The sequence below is a fragment of the Schistocerca piceifrons genome, chromosome 8 (genome assembly GCF_021461385.2).
Source record: "Schistocerca piceifrons isolate TAMUIC-IGC-003096 chromosome 8, iqSchPice1.1, whole genome shotgun sequence".
In the NCBI taxonomy this organism is placed as follows: Eukaryota; Metazoa; Arthropoda; class Insecta; order Orthoptera; family Acrididae; genus Schistocerca; species Schistocerca piceifrons.
In genome coordinates this window covers 109,278,726-109,295,744 of record NC_060145.1, presented here as the reverse complement: position 1 = coordinate 109,295,744, position 17,019 = coordinate 109,278,726, and the positions used below count along the sequence as shown (strand labels likewise).

Genomic DNA, 17,019 nt, shown 5'->3' with positions numbered 1-17,019 from the left:
TGTATGGCAAGTTGTTGATGTATTATTTTTGCTACATTGTCATGTCTTCTGGTGTATTCTGTATTTACTAGTATCCGCTTGTGATGTGATCTACTGTTTCTATTTGTTGTTTGCAAAGTCTGCATTTATCTGTTGTGGTATTGGGATCTTTAATAATATGCTTGCTGTAATATCTGGTGTTTATTGTTTGATCCTGTATTGCAATCATGAATCCTTCCGTCTCACTGTATGTATTGCCTTTTCTTAGCCTTGTGTTGGATGCGTCTTGGTCGACGTGTGGCTGTATTAGATGACACGGGTGCTTGCCATGTAGTGTTTTCTTTTTCCAATTTACTTTCTTCGTATCTGTTGATGTTATGTGATCTAAAGGGTTGTAGAAGTGGTTATGAAATTGCAGTGGTGTAGCCGATGTATTTATATGAGTGATTGCTTTGACACAAAATTCAAGCTTTCGCAACAAACTGTTGCCTCATCAGGAAAGAGGGAAGGAGAGGGAAAGACGGAAGGAAGTGGGTTTTAAGGGTGAGGGTAAGGAGTCATTCCAATCCCGGGAGCGGAAAGACTTACCTTAGGGGGAAAAAAGGACAGGTATACACTCGCGCGCACACACACACACACACACACACACACACACACACACACACACACACACACATCCATCAATCCATCCATCCATCCACACATACAGACACAAGCAGACATATTTAAAGACAAAGAGTTTGGGTAGAGGTGTCAGTCGAGGCAGAAGTGTAGAGGCAAAGAAGTTGTTGTCTTTCAACAAGTTGTTGTCTTACAACAACTTCTTTGCCTCTACACTTCTGCCTCGACTGACATCTCTACCCAAACTCTTTGTCTTTAAATATGTCTGCTTGTGTCTGTATGTGTGGATGGATATGTGTGTGTGTGCGCGAGTGTATACCTGTCCTTTTTTTCCCCCTAAGGTAAGTCTTTCCGCTCCTGGGATTGGAATGACTCCTTACCCTCTCCCTTAAAACCCACATCCTTTTGTCTTTCCCTCTTCTTCCCTCTTTCCTGATGAAGCAACCCTAGGTTGTGAAAGCTTGAAATTTGTGTGTGTGTGTGTGTGTGTGTGTGTGTGTGTGTGTGTGTGTGTGGTTTTTATTGTCTCCTATCAACATATCAACACTTTTGTTTGGTAAGTTACAGCGTCTTTGTTTTTACATATATGTCCATAATGTAGGTCTTTTATGTCAATAAATCCCCTTCCTCCTTCCTCTCTGCTTGATGTGAATCTTTCTGTTGCTGAATGTATGTGATGTATTCTATATTTGTGGCGTTGTGATTGTGATCGTGTAAGTGTATTGAGTGCTTCTAGGTCTGTGTTACTCCATTTCCCTACTCCAAATGAATAGGTCAGTATTGGTATAGCAAAAGTATTTGTAGCTTTTGTCTTTTTTCTTGCTGTCAATTCTGTTTTCAGTATTTTTGTTAGTTGTCTATATTTTTCTTTTAGTTCTTCTTTAATATTTGTATTATCTATTCCTATTTTTTGTCTGTATCCTAGATATTTACAGGCATCTGTTTTTTCCATCGCTTCTATGCAGTCACTGCGGTTATCCAATTTGTAATCTTCTTGTTTAGTGTGTTTTCCCTTGACTATGCTATTTTTCTTACATTTGTCTGTTCCAAAAGCCATATTTATATCATTGCTGAATACTTCTGTTATCTTTAGTAATTGGTTGAGTTGTTGATTGGTTGCTGCCAGTAGTTTTAGATCATCCATGTATAGCAAATGTGTGATTTTGTGTTGATATTTTCCAGTAATATTATATCCATAATTTATATCTAAAAACAAAGATGATGTGACTTACCAAATGAAAGTGCTGGCAGGTCGACAGACACACAAACAAACACAAATATACACACAAAATTCAAGCTTTCGCAACAAACTGTTGCCTCATCAGGAAAGAGGGAAGGAGAGGGAAAGACGAAAGGATGTGGGTTTTAAGGGAGAGGGTAGGAGTCATTCCAATCCCTTGAGCGGAAAGACTTACCTTAGGGGGAAAAAAGGACGGGTATACACTCGCGCGCGCGCGCGCGCGCGCACACACACACACACACACACACACACACACACACACACACACACACACACACACACACACACACACACATATCCATCCACACATATACAGACACAAGCAGACATATTTAAAGACAAAGAGTTTGGGCAGAGATGTCAGTCGAGGCAGAAGTGCAGAGGCAAAGATGTTGAATGACAGGTGAGGTATGAGTGGCGGCAACTTGAAATTAGCGGAGATTGAGGCCTGGTGGATAACGGGAAGAGAGGATATATTGAAGAGCAAGTTCCCATCTCCGGAGTTCGGATAGGTTGGTGTTAGTGGGAAGTATCCAGATAACCCGGACGGTGTAACACTGTGCCAAGATGTGCTGGCCGTGCACCAAGGCATGTTTAGCCACAGGGTGATCCTCATTACCAACAAACACTGTCTGCCTGTGTCCATTCATGCGAATGGACAGTTTGTTGCTGGTCATTCCCACATAGAATGCGTCACAGTGTAGGCAGGTCAGTTGGTAGATCACGTGGGTGCTTTCACACGTGGCTCTGCCTTTGATCGTGTACACCTTCCGGGTTACAGGACCGGAGTAGGTGGTGGTGGGAGGGTGCATGGGACAGGTTTTACACCGGGGGCGGTTACAAGGGTAGGAGCCAGAGGGTAGGGAAGGTGGTTTGGGGATTTCATAGGGATGAACTAAGAGGTTACGAAGGTTAGGTGGATGGCGGAAAGACACTCTTGGTGGAGTGGGGAGGATTTCATGAAGGATGGATCTCATTTCTGGGCAGGATTTGAGGAAGTCGTATCCCTGCTGGAGAGCCACATTCAGAATCTGATCCAGTCCCGGAAAGTATCCTGTGACAAGTGGGGCACTTTTGTGGTTCTTCTGTGGGAGGTTCTGGGTTTGAGAGGATGAGGAAGTGGCTCTGGTTATTTGCTTCTGTACCAGGTCGGGAGGGTAGTTGCGGGATGCGAAAGCTGTTTTCAGGTTGTTGGTGTAATGCTTCAGGGATTCCGGACTGGAGCAGATTCATTTGCCACGAAGACCTAGGCTGTAGGGAAGGGACCGTTTGATGTGGAATGGGTGGCAGCTGTCGTAATGGAGGTACTGCTGCTTGTTGGTGGGTTTGATGTGGACGGACGTGTGAAGCTGGCCATTGGACAGGTGGAGGTCAACATCAAGGAAAGTGGCATGGGAGTTGGAGTAGGACCAGGTGAATCTGATGGAACCAAAGGAGTTGAGGTTGGAGAGGAAATTCTGGAGTTCTTCTTCACTGTGAATCCAGATCATGAAGATGTCATCAATAAATCTGTACCAAACTTTGGGTTGGCAGGCCTGGGTAACCAAGAAGGCTTCCTCTAAGCGACCCATGAATAGGTTGGCGTACGAAGGGGCCATCCTGGTACCCATGGCTGTTCCCTTTAATTGTTGGTATGTCTGGCCTTCAAAAGTGAAGAAGTTGTGGGTCAGGATGAAGCTGGCTAAGGTAATGAGGAAAGAGGTTTTAGGTAGGGTGGCAGGTGATCGGCGTGAAAGGAAGTGCTCCATCGCAGCGAGGCCCTGGACGTGCGGGATATTTGTGTATAAGGAAGTGGCATCAATGGTTACAAGGATGGTTTCTGGGGGTAACGGATTGGTTAAGGATTCCAGGCGTTCGAGAAAGTGGTTGGTGTTTTTGATGAAGGATGGGAGACTGCACGTAATGGGTTGAAGGTGTTGATCTACGTAGGCAGAGATACGTTCTGTGGGGGGCTTGGTAACCAGCTACAATGAGGCGGCCAGGATGATTGGGTTTGTGAATTTTAGGAAGAAGGTAGAAGGTAGGGGTGCGGGGTGTCGGTGGGGTCAGGAGGTTGATGGAGTCAGGTGAAAGGTTTTGTAGGGGGCCTAAGGTTCTGAGGATTCCTTGAAGCTCCGCCTGGACATCAGGAATGGGATTACCTTGGCAAACTTTGTATGTGGTGTTGTCTGAAAGCTGACGCAGTCCCTCAGCCACATACTCCCGACGATCAAGTACCATGGTCGTGGAACCCTTGTCCGCCGGAAGAATGATGATGGACCGGTCAGCCTTCAGATCACGGATAGCCTGGGCTTCAGTAGTGGTGATGTTGGGAGTAGGATTAAGGTTTTGTAAGAATGATTGAGAGGCAAGGCTGGAAGTCAGAAATTCCTGGAAGGTTTGGAGAGGGTGATTTTGAGGAAGAGAAGGTGGGTCCCGCTGTGACGGAGGGCGGAACTGTTCCAGGCAGGGTTCAATTTGGATAGTGTCTTGGGGAGTTGGATCATTAGGGGTAGGATTAGGATCATTTTTCTTCGTGGCAAAGTGATACTTCCAGCAGAGAGTACGGGTGTAGGACAGTAAATCTTTGACGAGGGCTGTTTGGTTGAATCTGGGAGTGGGGCTGAAGGTGAGGCCTTTGGATAGGACAGAGGTTTCGGATTGGGAGAGAGGTTTGGAGGAAAGGTTAACTACTGAATTAGGGTGTTGTGGTGCCAGATTGTGTTGCTTGCAATTTTGAGGTTTTGGAGGGAGTGGAGCTGGAAGTGGGAGACTGAGTAGGTGGGAGAGACTGGGTTTGTGTGCAATGAGAGGTGGTTGAGGTTTGCTGGAAAGGTTGTGAAGGGTGAGTGAGTTGCCTTTCCGGAGGTGGGAAACCAGGAGATTGGATAGTTTTTTGAGGTGAAGGGTGGCATGCTGCTCTAATTTGCGGTTGGCCTGTAGGAGGATGCTCTGAATAGCCGGTGTGGATGTGGGAGAGGAAAGATTGAGGACTATTATTAAGGATAGGAGTTTACGGGTGTGTTCGTTGGCTGAGTTGATGTGTAAGTGAAGGATTAGGTGGGTGAGGGCAATGGATTGTTCAGTTTGGAACTGGTATAGGGACTTATGGAAAGAAGGGTTGCAGCCAGAGATGGGAACTTCAAGTGTGAGGCCTTTTGGGGTTATGCCAAATGTCAGACAAGCCTGAGAAAATAAAATATGCGAGCGTAATCTGGCTAGGGTGAAGGCATGTTTGCGGAGGGAATGTAAATAAAACTTAATGGGTTCGTGGTGGGGGTGTTGTGAGGGTGACATGGTATTAGAAGGTGGAAAGTGTAACATGAGGTTGAAATGAAAATGAAAAATAAAAATATATGGGGAGAGATAAGGGTGAACTAGAAAATAACTGGAGATCTGGTATGAAAAAAGGTGAAAAAGTGTTGGTTAAGTTGATCCTGTGGTGAACTTGGGTTGGTAGACAGCGATGTGCATGAAGGTTAGGTGGTTGTGTTGCCGCTAAAACACGTTAAAGGATGGAGAAATTCGGGAAAATTTCGAAAAAAACGTGTAAATGTATTAAAAGGAGTGGTGTTGTGGTGAAAGATTACGAAAATGAGGCTAACAATTGTAAATAATGACGTTAAAACCTGTGGGGAGCGGCTAAAAATGATCAGTGATGTGCGAAAAACGGAAGTGGAAATAAAGTAAAAGTTATTAGAACTAGCCGAAATGGTTGTTTAATACGTGAAAGCAGCTGTTATTGAACTTGAAACGGTGGATTTTATAGCAGCGGTATTGTTGAAAGCGCAAAATAAAAATTTTTTTTTGGTTATGGTTTGGAAGTGGGTTACGTATTATAGAGTATATATAGGCGGGATAAAATTGTATTACGGTAAAAAGGGGAAGGTGAATACAAAGTAAGACTACTGGTAAAAACAGAAAGAGAAAATAAAGAGAAAGTAAGACGACAGGAAAGATTTCGAGATGCAACAGCGACAATAACAAACGTAATTGTTAGGTTCAAATTAATGATATGGTTATAATAGAGGGAAACATTCCACGTAGGAAATATATATCTAAAAACAAAGATGATGTGACTTACCAAATGAAAGTGCTGGCAGGTCGACAGACACACAAACATACACACAAAATTCAATGTGGGAATGACCAGCAACAAACTGTCCATTCGCATGAATGGACACAGGCAGACAGTGTTTGTTGGTAATGAGGATCACCCTGTGGCTAAACATGCCTTGGTGCACGGCCAGCACATCTTGGCACAGTGTTACACCGTCCGGGTTATCTGGATACTTCCCACTAGCACCAACCTATCCGAACTCCGGAGATGGGAACTTGCTCTTCAATATATCCTCTCTTCCCGTTATCCACCAGGCCTCAATCTCCGCTAATTTCAAGTTGCCGCCACTCATACCTCACCTCTCATTCAACATCATCTTTGCCTCTGCACTTCCGCCTCGACTGACATCTCTGCCAAAACTCTGTCTTTGAATATGTCTGCTTGTGTCTGTATATGTGTGGATGGATATGTGTGTGTGTGCGCGAGTGTATACCCGTCCTTTTTTCCCCCTAAGGTAAGTCTTTCCGCTCCCGGGATTGGAATGACTCCTTACCCTCTCCCTTAAAACCCACATCCTTTCGTCTTTCCCTCTCCTTCCCTCTTTCCTGATGAGGCAACAGTTTGTTGCGAAAGCTTGAATTTTGTGTGTATGTTTGTGTTTGTTTGTGTGTCTGTCGACCTGCCAGCACTTTCATTTGGTAAGTCACATCATCTTTGTTTTTAGATATATATTTCCTACGTGGAATGTTTCCCTCTATTATAACCATATTGTTAAATAATTTAGTTAGATGTGAATGTGTTGAGGTGAACTACTTTAACCAGAAATTTGCCATTTTATCATTTCCAGGGGCTTTCCAATTGTGAGTAGAATTAATTGCTTGGGTGACTTCGTGTTGCAAAATTATCACTTCAGGCATTTGTGGTATCATCTTGTATGTGTCTGTTTCTGCTTGTATCCATCGTGCATGCCTGTTATGTTGTACCGGGTTTGACCATATGTTGCTCCAGAAGTGTTCCATGTCTGTTATGTTTGGTGGATTGTTTATTTTAATGTGTGTGTTATCTATAATCTGGTAAAATTTCTTTTGGTTTGTGTTGAATGTTTGGTTTTGTTTCCTTCTATTTTCACTTTTTTTGTATCTTCTGAGTCATTTGGCTAATGCTTGTAATTTCTGCTTCTTTTCGTCTAATTGCTCTGTCGCTTCTTGTTGTGAGATTTTACCTAACCTTTTTCGTTTTTTTTTTTCCGAGATTTCATTTCTTATAAATTGTGTTAGCTGTCCGATGTCTTTTCTCAGTTTTTCTATTTTGATCTGTAGCCTGTGTTGCCATGCTGGTTTTGTGGGTTTCTTCTGTGTGTTGGTTGGTTCTGATCTCTGCCTAGTGTGTATATTTAGTGTAGTGAGTGCTCCTATATAAACCAGTAGTTGTAACTCTTCCATAGTTGTGTTTTCATTTATTTTGTTGTGTATGATTGTGTTGATAGTTTTTATTGTTGTTTCGACTTGTGGGTTATTTGGTGGTCTATGCAAGAATAGTCTAATGTAAGTATTTGTGTCTTTGTATTCTATATATGTTAGCTGAAATTTTTCTTCTATATCTAACATCTGTGTCACTTCGTGTTCTATTTGTGCTTGTTCTGGTGGCTGTCTTAAGATTTCGTTTTCCTCTGATTGTTTAATTGATGCGAGTTGGTCTTTGTTTGTTTGCTCTGGGATGTTTGAGTCCATTACTGTATTTTCTTCTTCTTCTGATTGCACATTATTTTGTTCCAGTATTTGTTGTACTTGTGGTTTGATGTTTTCTAATTCTGACTGGGGTATCCTGTTATTTTTTATTATTACACGGATCTGATCAGCTAGTCGTTGTTCTGTTAAAAATTTTAATTCTGGGTATCTGGTAATAAATGTTGTGTATACTTGTGATATGTATCCAGTTGTGTTGGTTCCTAGGTTTGTTGCTTGGTAATAACAGAACATGAGGTGTCGATTAACTTCATCTGACCATCTCATCCTCTGTCTTTGTTTTCCTTCTAGGGTGGTTGCAGGAAGCATATCCTGCAAAACACCTGTATTTGGATTTAAATCATTTTCCAGTTGGCTAGCAGTGTCGTTACCATTGTGGGCGGGCATAGGGTTCAAGCGTCGTCCCCGACCATGACGGCGCTTGTCCGAGGCTTCTTTAGTTCTGTCCTGAACCAAGTAATCACACTAAAAGGGGGGTTAGCCCTATTAATGGTTTGTTCTTTTCGTTGCCTTTTACGACTGGCAGAACATACCGGAGGCCTATTCTTTTCCCGGGCCTCCACATTATTATTATTATTATTATTATTATTATTATTATTATTATTCTACATTCCTTTCCTCTGTTCTTGTCAATTATTCCCTAATTCTCCCTCCGAAACTGTCTACATCTTGCAGTTCTTTCAATCTATCCAGGTCCCACCTCCTTAAAATCGTACCCTCTTGCAGTTACTTCAGTTTTAATCTGTAGTTCATAACCAGTAAATTTTGGTCAGAGTCCACATCTACCCCTGGAAGTGTCTTACAATTTAAAATTTGATTCAAATACCTCTGTCTTACCATTACATAAACAACCTGAAACCTTCTGGTGTGTCCATCTCTCTTCTACATATACAACCTTCTTTCATGTTTCTTAAACCAAGAGTTAGCTATGGATAAATTATGCTGTGTGCAAAAATCTATCAGACGGCTTCCTCTTTCATTGCTTTTCCTTAGTCCATATTCACCTACTATTTTTCCTTCTCTTCCTTTTCCTGCTATTGAATTCCAGTCCTCCATGACTATCAAATTTTCATCTCTCTTAGCTATCTGAATAATTTCTTTTATCTAATCATACATTTTTTCAAGTTGTTCTTCACTTGTGAAGCTAGTTGGCATATGAACTTGTACTATTGTGATGGGTGTGGGCTCCGTGTCTGTCTTAGCTACAATAACCACATACACTATGCTGTTCATAGTAGCTTATCCACATTCCTTTTTTTTATTCATTATTCAACCTGCTCCTGCATTATCTCTATTTGGTTTTGTATTTATAACCCTGTATTCACCTGACCAGGTGTCCTGTTCCTACTGCCACTGAACTTCACTAACTCCCACTGTATCTAACTTTTGAACAGAAGTAGTGGTGAGGCATAGTTCAGTTGGCAGAAAGTGGGATATTGTATTGGATAAGTTATTTATTCAAATGCATACTTAGTTGTCAGTATGGACGCATCATTATTGTTCCTACAAGGGTCATTAGGATTAATTGTGGATCATGTATCAGGGTTTTTTCTTTTCTGATTTTTAAGTTCTTACGCAGTCAGCACATTGTTTGGTAACCAGTTCTTCTAAATTATACAGATGGCATTCTATCAGGAAGAACGAGATATAATGGCACAAGCATCTTCTCCATGGATTACATCATTGCAGTATTCATTCCAAGACATGCAAAATCTGTACCTGGTAATGGAATTTCATCCTGGAGGTAATCTCCTTTCACTTCTCGATAGATTTGATGGTGTGTTGTCGGAAGAATTGTGCAGGTGAGTTATTTCTACAGCTTTTTGTATTTCCTCTAACTGAGAAGTAGCTATGTTTGTTTCACTGTACATTCACTTTGTACTATAATTAAAAATTGTCATTAATACCATTATTCACATTCACTGAAATCTTGATGGAATTTTAAACCTTTATCTTCCTCCTTTCATTTCTTTTTTTTTTTTTTTTTTTTGTAATTTGATGGAACTGCCTTCAGACCCTGATCTGGTCATCCTAACTCAGTCTCTGCTGATTACAGTAACATGTGCAACTGATTTATTCCTTCATCTTTATTAACAACTTACTTACGGCTCTGTGCCTTTTGGTAGGAATTAAGCAAGTCAGTAACTTTAAACAGAGCTTTTCATTTCATGTATGTAAATGAATATTGTGCTTTCAGGTTTTACCTCTCAGAACTGGCACTGGCTATCCACAGCTTACACACAATGGGGTACGTTCACCGTGATATAAAGCCAGAGAACATCCTCATAGACCTCTGTGGGCACTTAAAGCTTGCAGATTTTGGGTCATCAGCTAGATTGTCAGCTGCCGGTATGGTCCGCAGCAAGCTACCCGTGGGCACTCTGGACTATATAGCACCAGAAGTACTTCTCGTTCTGGAAGGTCCTCATCACGGTGTTTCATATGGGGTAAGAAACATGACTTGCACTAGACCACTGTTATTGCTCTGAGTTGCTTGAATTACTTGCTGAGCTGCCCATGCAACTTTCCCCCTCATTCATTCTTAGTTTCTTATACTTGTTAGATTGGGAGATATTAACTGTTTTACCTGAGCTCCCTTTGAACTTTCAGCAGGTACATCTGATCCAGCTTTGTACAGAAATATTATACCATGTGTGTGTCTTAAGAGTTGTCAGCTTCATTTTCTCTGATGTTTTGGTAGATATTTATAATTTCATTTTTGTAAACTGAAGGTGGAGGGGGAAAAAAGAAGGGATTACTGATGTCAGCTGCACTGCGACATTCTGTGGAATCGGCAGCGAAGAGTGAAAATGTGTACCCCCACCGCGATTTGAACCCGGGACCTCCTGTTTACTAGGCAGATGCGTTAACCACTTTCGAACATGTCTGAAAGAAAAGACACCATGCTTTCATATAATTGATTGCTTAGATGGGCAATGGATTCACCTTCTTCAGTGCAGATGCACAAGTATGTCCGACCTCCTGCAGGAATCTCAGAGTAGCAGGTGTGGAGGAAATGGACAGGGACTGTGGATAGATGGCGCTCGGTGGGAATGTGGGTCGGCCGTTGGGCGTGCTGAGATAGTTTGCACAGTTGTGATAACATTGTGTCCTGGATGGTGCCTAGTAAGCAAGAGATCTTTGGTTCGAATCCAGTCCGGTACACATTTTCATTCATCGCGTTGATTCCACCTAATGTCCCGATGCAGCTAACATCAATAATCCCTTCGCTTACCTTTCCTTTCCTTTCTCCCCCCCTCCACCTTCAGTTTACATATAATGTATCACAGGTGCAGACACCAGGCATTAATATAATTTCATTTTTGTAATGTGTAAACAGTGTCACACAAATAAATACTGTTAATCTTGTGATGCTCTCTCTGCGAGAAGTATAGGTTTGTTTCTCATAACAAACTAAATGTTTTTAAATCAGAATGTTATACTGGTCCCATGTTGGTCAAGCAATAATTTGTTGTTAGTATGTGTTATCAGTGACAGCAAAACACAAACAGCTAGAGCCCCTGTAGAGACTGAGTAGCACTACTACATGGTGATAGCAGGTGGAGTGTAACAACCACGTCCTGTAGATGGATTAAGCGAAAATGGACTGTTCCTTCCCAAATGGTCTGTCACCTTATTGCTATTTGTGATAGCTTTTACCATAATGACGTAATTTTTTTAGTCACTTTTCTCTGCTTCCTGAGTAGCGGAGCTGCTATTCAGTGCCTGGAAATCTTGGCATTTGACTACACCTTCTGCAGAGGGTTAAGGGCTGTAATAGAGCTCCGAACTACGCAAGCTGCTAAACAACATAAATGTCTTTCAATAACCTTTCTGTATTTTGCATCCAGTGTATAAAAACATTTACAACTGTGGGTGGGCACACTTCTTTTTCAATTTGTAAAATATATTGTTACTTATTATAATTTCTGTGCAGAATCTCAGAAAAGAATTATCACCATGTCACACCGAAATGCTCAGTGCAATGCATATTGACAAGAGACTGGGACAAGAAAGGTGCAACAAATAAATGTTTGCTGATCTTTCAGTATCCACTTTTATCAACTAATTGAGAGCAAGTGACATAGCCATGTTCTGTTTAGTGAAAACATCAGGAACATAACTGTGCCCAGCTGTTAGTACATACCAGTAAACCCCAATTCTTTGAAGAATTGAACTCCCATAAATAAAACATTTTAAAATGTCTAATTATTTTACACAGGTGTTAAATACTTGACATTAAGCATCTAAGTGAAAAGAAGTTTGATAAAAATTTTGAAATTATGCTTAAAGTTTGTTGAGTCACTAAGTACTGTCATTCTCAAATACAGGGTGAATAGATTTCGGGTATTTGTATGCCATTGGTTGTACAGCCTCAAGACAAAAACACAGTTTCTAATTGTCATAAATAGCTTATTTGGTTAAAGTTCCAACATTAGAATATACATCTTATTAGTAGATTATGACTGCCTCTTTTAAATTTGTTAAATAATTATGCAAACAGTGGAAAATCCAAGCTGAAATAATCATAGTATAATGAAATGGATGGATTGTTATTCACCATATAGCATTTTAGAAATAAAACATGAATGAGTGGTAGAGTTACAGAACAAAAGCAGTGCTCAACTAATTAATCTTTGCATTTATACTTTTCTGTTGTTATTTTTATGTATCTGAATAAAGCATTATACAATTTGATGCTAGAATGGAGTATGCCTTTTTGGAATAGTGCTATATTTGCTGAATGTAAATCATTCATTTGTCTTGTATAATGGCTATGTACAGATTAATTATGGGAGTTAAAAGGATCATTACTGTTCATATTTTCTTTTATTATAATTAAATTTTCTGTTATGTATACACAAAGAAGTGACAATTTTATTTTCTCTGAACAACTGACTGTATGATGTTTTCTGGTCTACTCCTAACATTCTAAATCTACATGAATATTCTGCAAATCACTCTTAAGTGCCTAGCAGAGAGGGTTCATCGAAGCCCCATCACAATAATTCTTTATTATTCCAGTCCCAAACAGTGCAGCCGGCCGGAGTGGCTGTGCGGTTCTAGGTGCTGCAGTCTGGAACCGAGTGACTGCTACGGTCGCAGGTTCGAATCCTGCCTCGGGCATGGATGTGTGTGATGTCCTTAGGTTAGTTAGGTTTAATTAGTTCTAAGTTCTAGGCGACTGATGACCTCAGAAGTTAAGTCGCATAGTGCTCAGAGCCATTTGAACCAAACAGCCCATGGAAAAAACGAACATCTTTATCTTTCTGTGTGAGCTCTGATTTCCAGTAGTTTATTATGATAGTTTCTCCCTATGTAGGTCAGCATCAACAAAATAGTTTTGCATTTGGAGGAGAAAGTTTATGGTTGAAATTTCATAAGAAGATTCTGCTCTAGCAAAAAATACCTTTTTTAAATAATCTCCACCCCAAATCCTGTATCCGCCCTATTTTGGGATAGTACAAAATGTGCTGCTGCGCTTTGAATTTTCTCAATGTACTTCGTTAATCCTATCTGGTAAGGATCCCAGACCACACAGGTGTACTCGAAAAGAGGACGAACAGACGTAGTGTGGCAGTCTCTTTAGTAAATCTGTTACATTTTCTAAGTCTTCTGCCAATAAAACCTAGTCTTTGGTTTGCCTTTCCCACAACATTTTCTGTGTGTTCTTTTCAATTTAAATTGTTTGTAATTGTAATATTTAGGTATTTAGTTGAATTTACGACCTTTAGATTAGATTGATTTGTTGTGTAACTGAAGTTTAATGGATTCCTTGTAACATTCATGTGGATGACCTCACAGTTTCCATTATTTAGGGTCAATTGCCAATTTTTGCACCATACAGGTTTTTTTTCTAAATCGTTTTACAATTTGTTTTGAGCTTCTGATGACTTCACTAGAGGATAAACAGCATCATCTGCAGACAATCTAAGACGGCTGCTCATATTGTCTCCTAAATCATGTATATAGATAAGGAACAGCAGAGGGACTAAAACATTACTATGTGGAGTGGCAGAAATCACTTCTGTTTTACTACGAATTGTGACCCCTCTAACAAGAAATCACGAATTGAGTCACATAACTGAGATGATAATTCATAAGCACGCAATTTCACTTCAAGCTGCTTGTGAGGTACAGTGTCAAAAGCCATCTGGAAATGTGGAATCCATTTAAAATCCTTTGTCAGTAGCACTCAACACTTCGTGTGAGTAAAGAGCTCGTTGTGTGTCACAAGAACGATGCTTTCTAAATCTGTGTTGACTGTTTACCAATAGACTGTTCTCTTTGAGGTAATTCATTATGTTTGTATACAATATATATTCCAAATCCTGCTCCATATTAATGTTAATGATATGAGCCTGTAATTTAGTGGATTACTCCTACTACCTTTCTTGATAGTGGTGTGACTTGTGCAACTTTCCAGTCTTTGGGTGCATATCTGTTGTGTAGTGAGTGGTTGTATATGATTGTTAAGTATGAAGCTACTGTATCTGCATAATTTGTCATCTAGCGAGTGGTTATGTATGATTGTTAAGTATGGAGCTACTGTATCAGCGTATTCTGAAAGGAACCTATTTGGTATAGTGTCGGGACCAGAAGACTTGCTTTCATTAAGTGATTTAAGTTGCTTCACTACACCAAGGATATCTACTTTTAAGTTACTCATGGTGGCAACTGTTCTTGATTCGAATCCTGGAATATTTACTTAGTCTTCTTTGGTGAAAGAATTTCAGAAGGCTGTATTTAGTAATTCTGCTTAGCAAGACTATCGTTGATAGTATTTCTGTTGCTATCACACAGAGAAGGCATTGATTGTGTCTTGCCCCTAGCATACTTTAATACGACAGGAAACTCTTTGGATTTTCTGCCAGGTTTCGAGGCAAAGTTTTGTTGTGGAGACTAATATAAGCATCTCATATTGAAGTCTGCACTAAATTTCGAGCTTCTGTAAAAGATCAATCTTTTTCTGCACTCTGAACAATTTCTAACTTGCTCCACAGTTTCTATATTGCAATATAGTGAGTATGTGCAAAATAAACAAGTCCTTAGATTATTGTGTTAAATACAGGTCCTTCGTGTTCCTGTTAAAAAACTTAAAATGGAAGACCCATGAGTCTCCATTATGTAAATACTTACACTTGATCACTGTAGATCCACTTTTGTACCCTTCCACAGTAGGTTATACACCCTAATTTGATGGTAAATCAATCTAGTTCTGTCACTTTTTTTATTTTATTTATTTTTTCCAAATAGTGATTTTTCAACTTGGTCTCCTTTTATGGATATACATTTTTCCTGATCCCAGGTCATTTTTAATCCCTCCAAAAAAAATAGGAATTGACAAACTTTTTAAAATACACCCGTAAATGACTATCTCTGTTGAACAGAATATTCTATTTAACAATCACTTCATGTTTGATACCGTGAATAATTCATAGGGAGCTAGGAGCACGGTTGCAGGGGTGAGCCAGAAATTAGCATCCCAGTTTGTCCCATTTTGTAATGAGAAATCCCGATAAATGTGCTGGCAAGTTTTCATGGTGAAAAAATAGTTTCGTCACCACCAGATATCGCCATGTTTCTTTCCATCTCTTGTTGGTGTAATTAACTCACTGTAGTATTGTCCAGTGGTCATTTTTTTATTTTACTAAAAAGTTGAAGAGTGTGATGCACTTTGTATTACAAAATTGTCACCACAACTGTTCTGGACAATGGAACTGATTAACCATCTTTGGAGCAGATTCTCTGGAAGCAGAGCATTGTTTTGATAGTTTTATGGCTTCCAGAAGTGTAATGATTAATCCAAGTCTCAAAAGTGATTACTACTCAATGCTGCTTCATATCTTGCTTAAATTGCTTGAAACATAGTTTCAATACTAACAACCTCACTCACTTTTTGTCTGCTGTCAATTGCAGCACACACTGGGCCAACAGTATTTTCACCATCAACTTACCAGGTAAAATGTTATCATTGTTTTTGACATACCATTGTCATTCTCGTTGATATATGACCTGTTGTTGTTGTTGTTGTTGTTGTTGTTGTGGTCTTCAGTCCTGAGACTGGTTTGATGCAGCTCTCCATGCTACTCTATCCTGTGCAAGCTTCTTCATCTCCCAGTACCTACTGCAACCTACATCCTTCTGAATCTGCTTAGTGTATTCATCTCTTGGTCTCCCCCTATGATTTTTACCCTCCACGCTGCCCTCAAATACTAAATTGGTGATCCCTTGATGCCTCAGAACATGTCCTACCAACCGATCCCTTCTTCGTGTCAAGTTGTGCCACAAACTTCTCTTCTCCCCAATCCTATTCAATACTTCCTCATTAGTTATGTGATCTACCCATCTAATCTTCAGCATTCTTCTGTAGCACCACATTTCAAAAGCTTCTATTCTCTTCTTGTCCAAACTATTTACCGTCCATGTTTCACTTCCATACATGGCTACACTCCATACAAATACTTTCAGAAATAACTTCCTGACACTTAAATCTATACTCGATGTTAACAAATTTCTCTTCTTCAGAAACGTTTTCCTTGCCATTGCCAGTCTACATTTTATATCCTCTCTACTTCGTCCACCATCAGTTATTTTGCTCCCCAAATAGCAAAACTCCTACTTTAAGTGCCTCATTTCCTAATCTAATTCCCTCAGCATCACCTGACTTAATTCGACTACATTCCATTATCCTCGTTTTGCTTTTGTTAATGTTCATCTTATATCCTCCCTTCAAGACACCATCCATTCCGTTCAACTGCTCTTCCAAGTCCTTTGCTGTCTCTGACAAAATTACAATGTCATCGGCGAACCTCAAAGTTTTTATTTTTTCTCCATGGATATTAATACCTACTCCAAATTTTTCTTTTGTTTCCTTTACTGCTTGCTCAATATAGAGATTGAATAACATCGGGGAGAGGCTACAACCCTGTCTTACTCCCTTCCCAACCACTGCTTCCCTTTCATGTCCCTCAACTCTTATAACTGCCATCTGGTTTCTGTACAAGTTGTAAATAGCCTTTCGCTCCCTGTATTTTACCCCTGCCACCTTTATAATTTGAAAGAGAGTATTCCAGTCAACATTGTCAAAAGCTTTCTCTAAGTCTACAAATGCTAGAAACGTAGGTTTGCCTTTCCTTAATCTTTCTTCTAAGATAAGTCGTAAGGTCAGTATTGCCTCACGTGTTCCAGTATTTCTACGGAATCCAAACTGATCTTCCCCGAGGTCAGCTACTACTAGTTTTTCCATTCGTCTGTAAAGAATTCGTGTTAGTACTTTGCAGCTGTGGCTTATTAAACTGATTGTTCGGTAATTTTCACATCTGTCAACACCTGCTTTCTTTGGGATTGGAATTATTATATTCTTCTTGAAGTCTGAGGGTATTTCGCCTGTT

At 40.2% G+C, this 17,019-nt stretch overlaps 1 protein-coding gene across 1 annotated transcript in view; it reads left to right on the top strand.

Moving 5' to 3' along the window:
- Nucleotides 1-17,019, top strand: part of LOC124711300 (citron rho-interacting kinase) — a 217,559-nt gene that overhangs the window by 17,877 nt on the left and 182,663 nt on the right. The window contains exons 3-4 of the mRNA XM_047241304.1: nucleotides 9,245-9,426; nucleotides 9,822-10,071. Coding sequence (XP_047097260.1) covers nucleotides 9,245-9,426; nucleotides 9,822-10,071 — 432 coding nt within the window. The remainder of the gene's footprint in view (nucleotides 1-9,244; nucleotides 9,427-9,821; nucleotides 10,072-17,019) is intronic.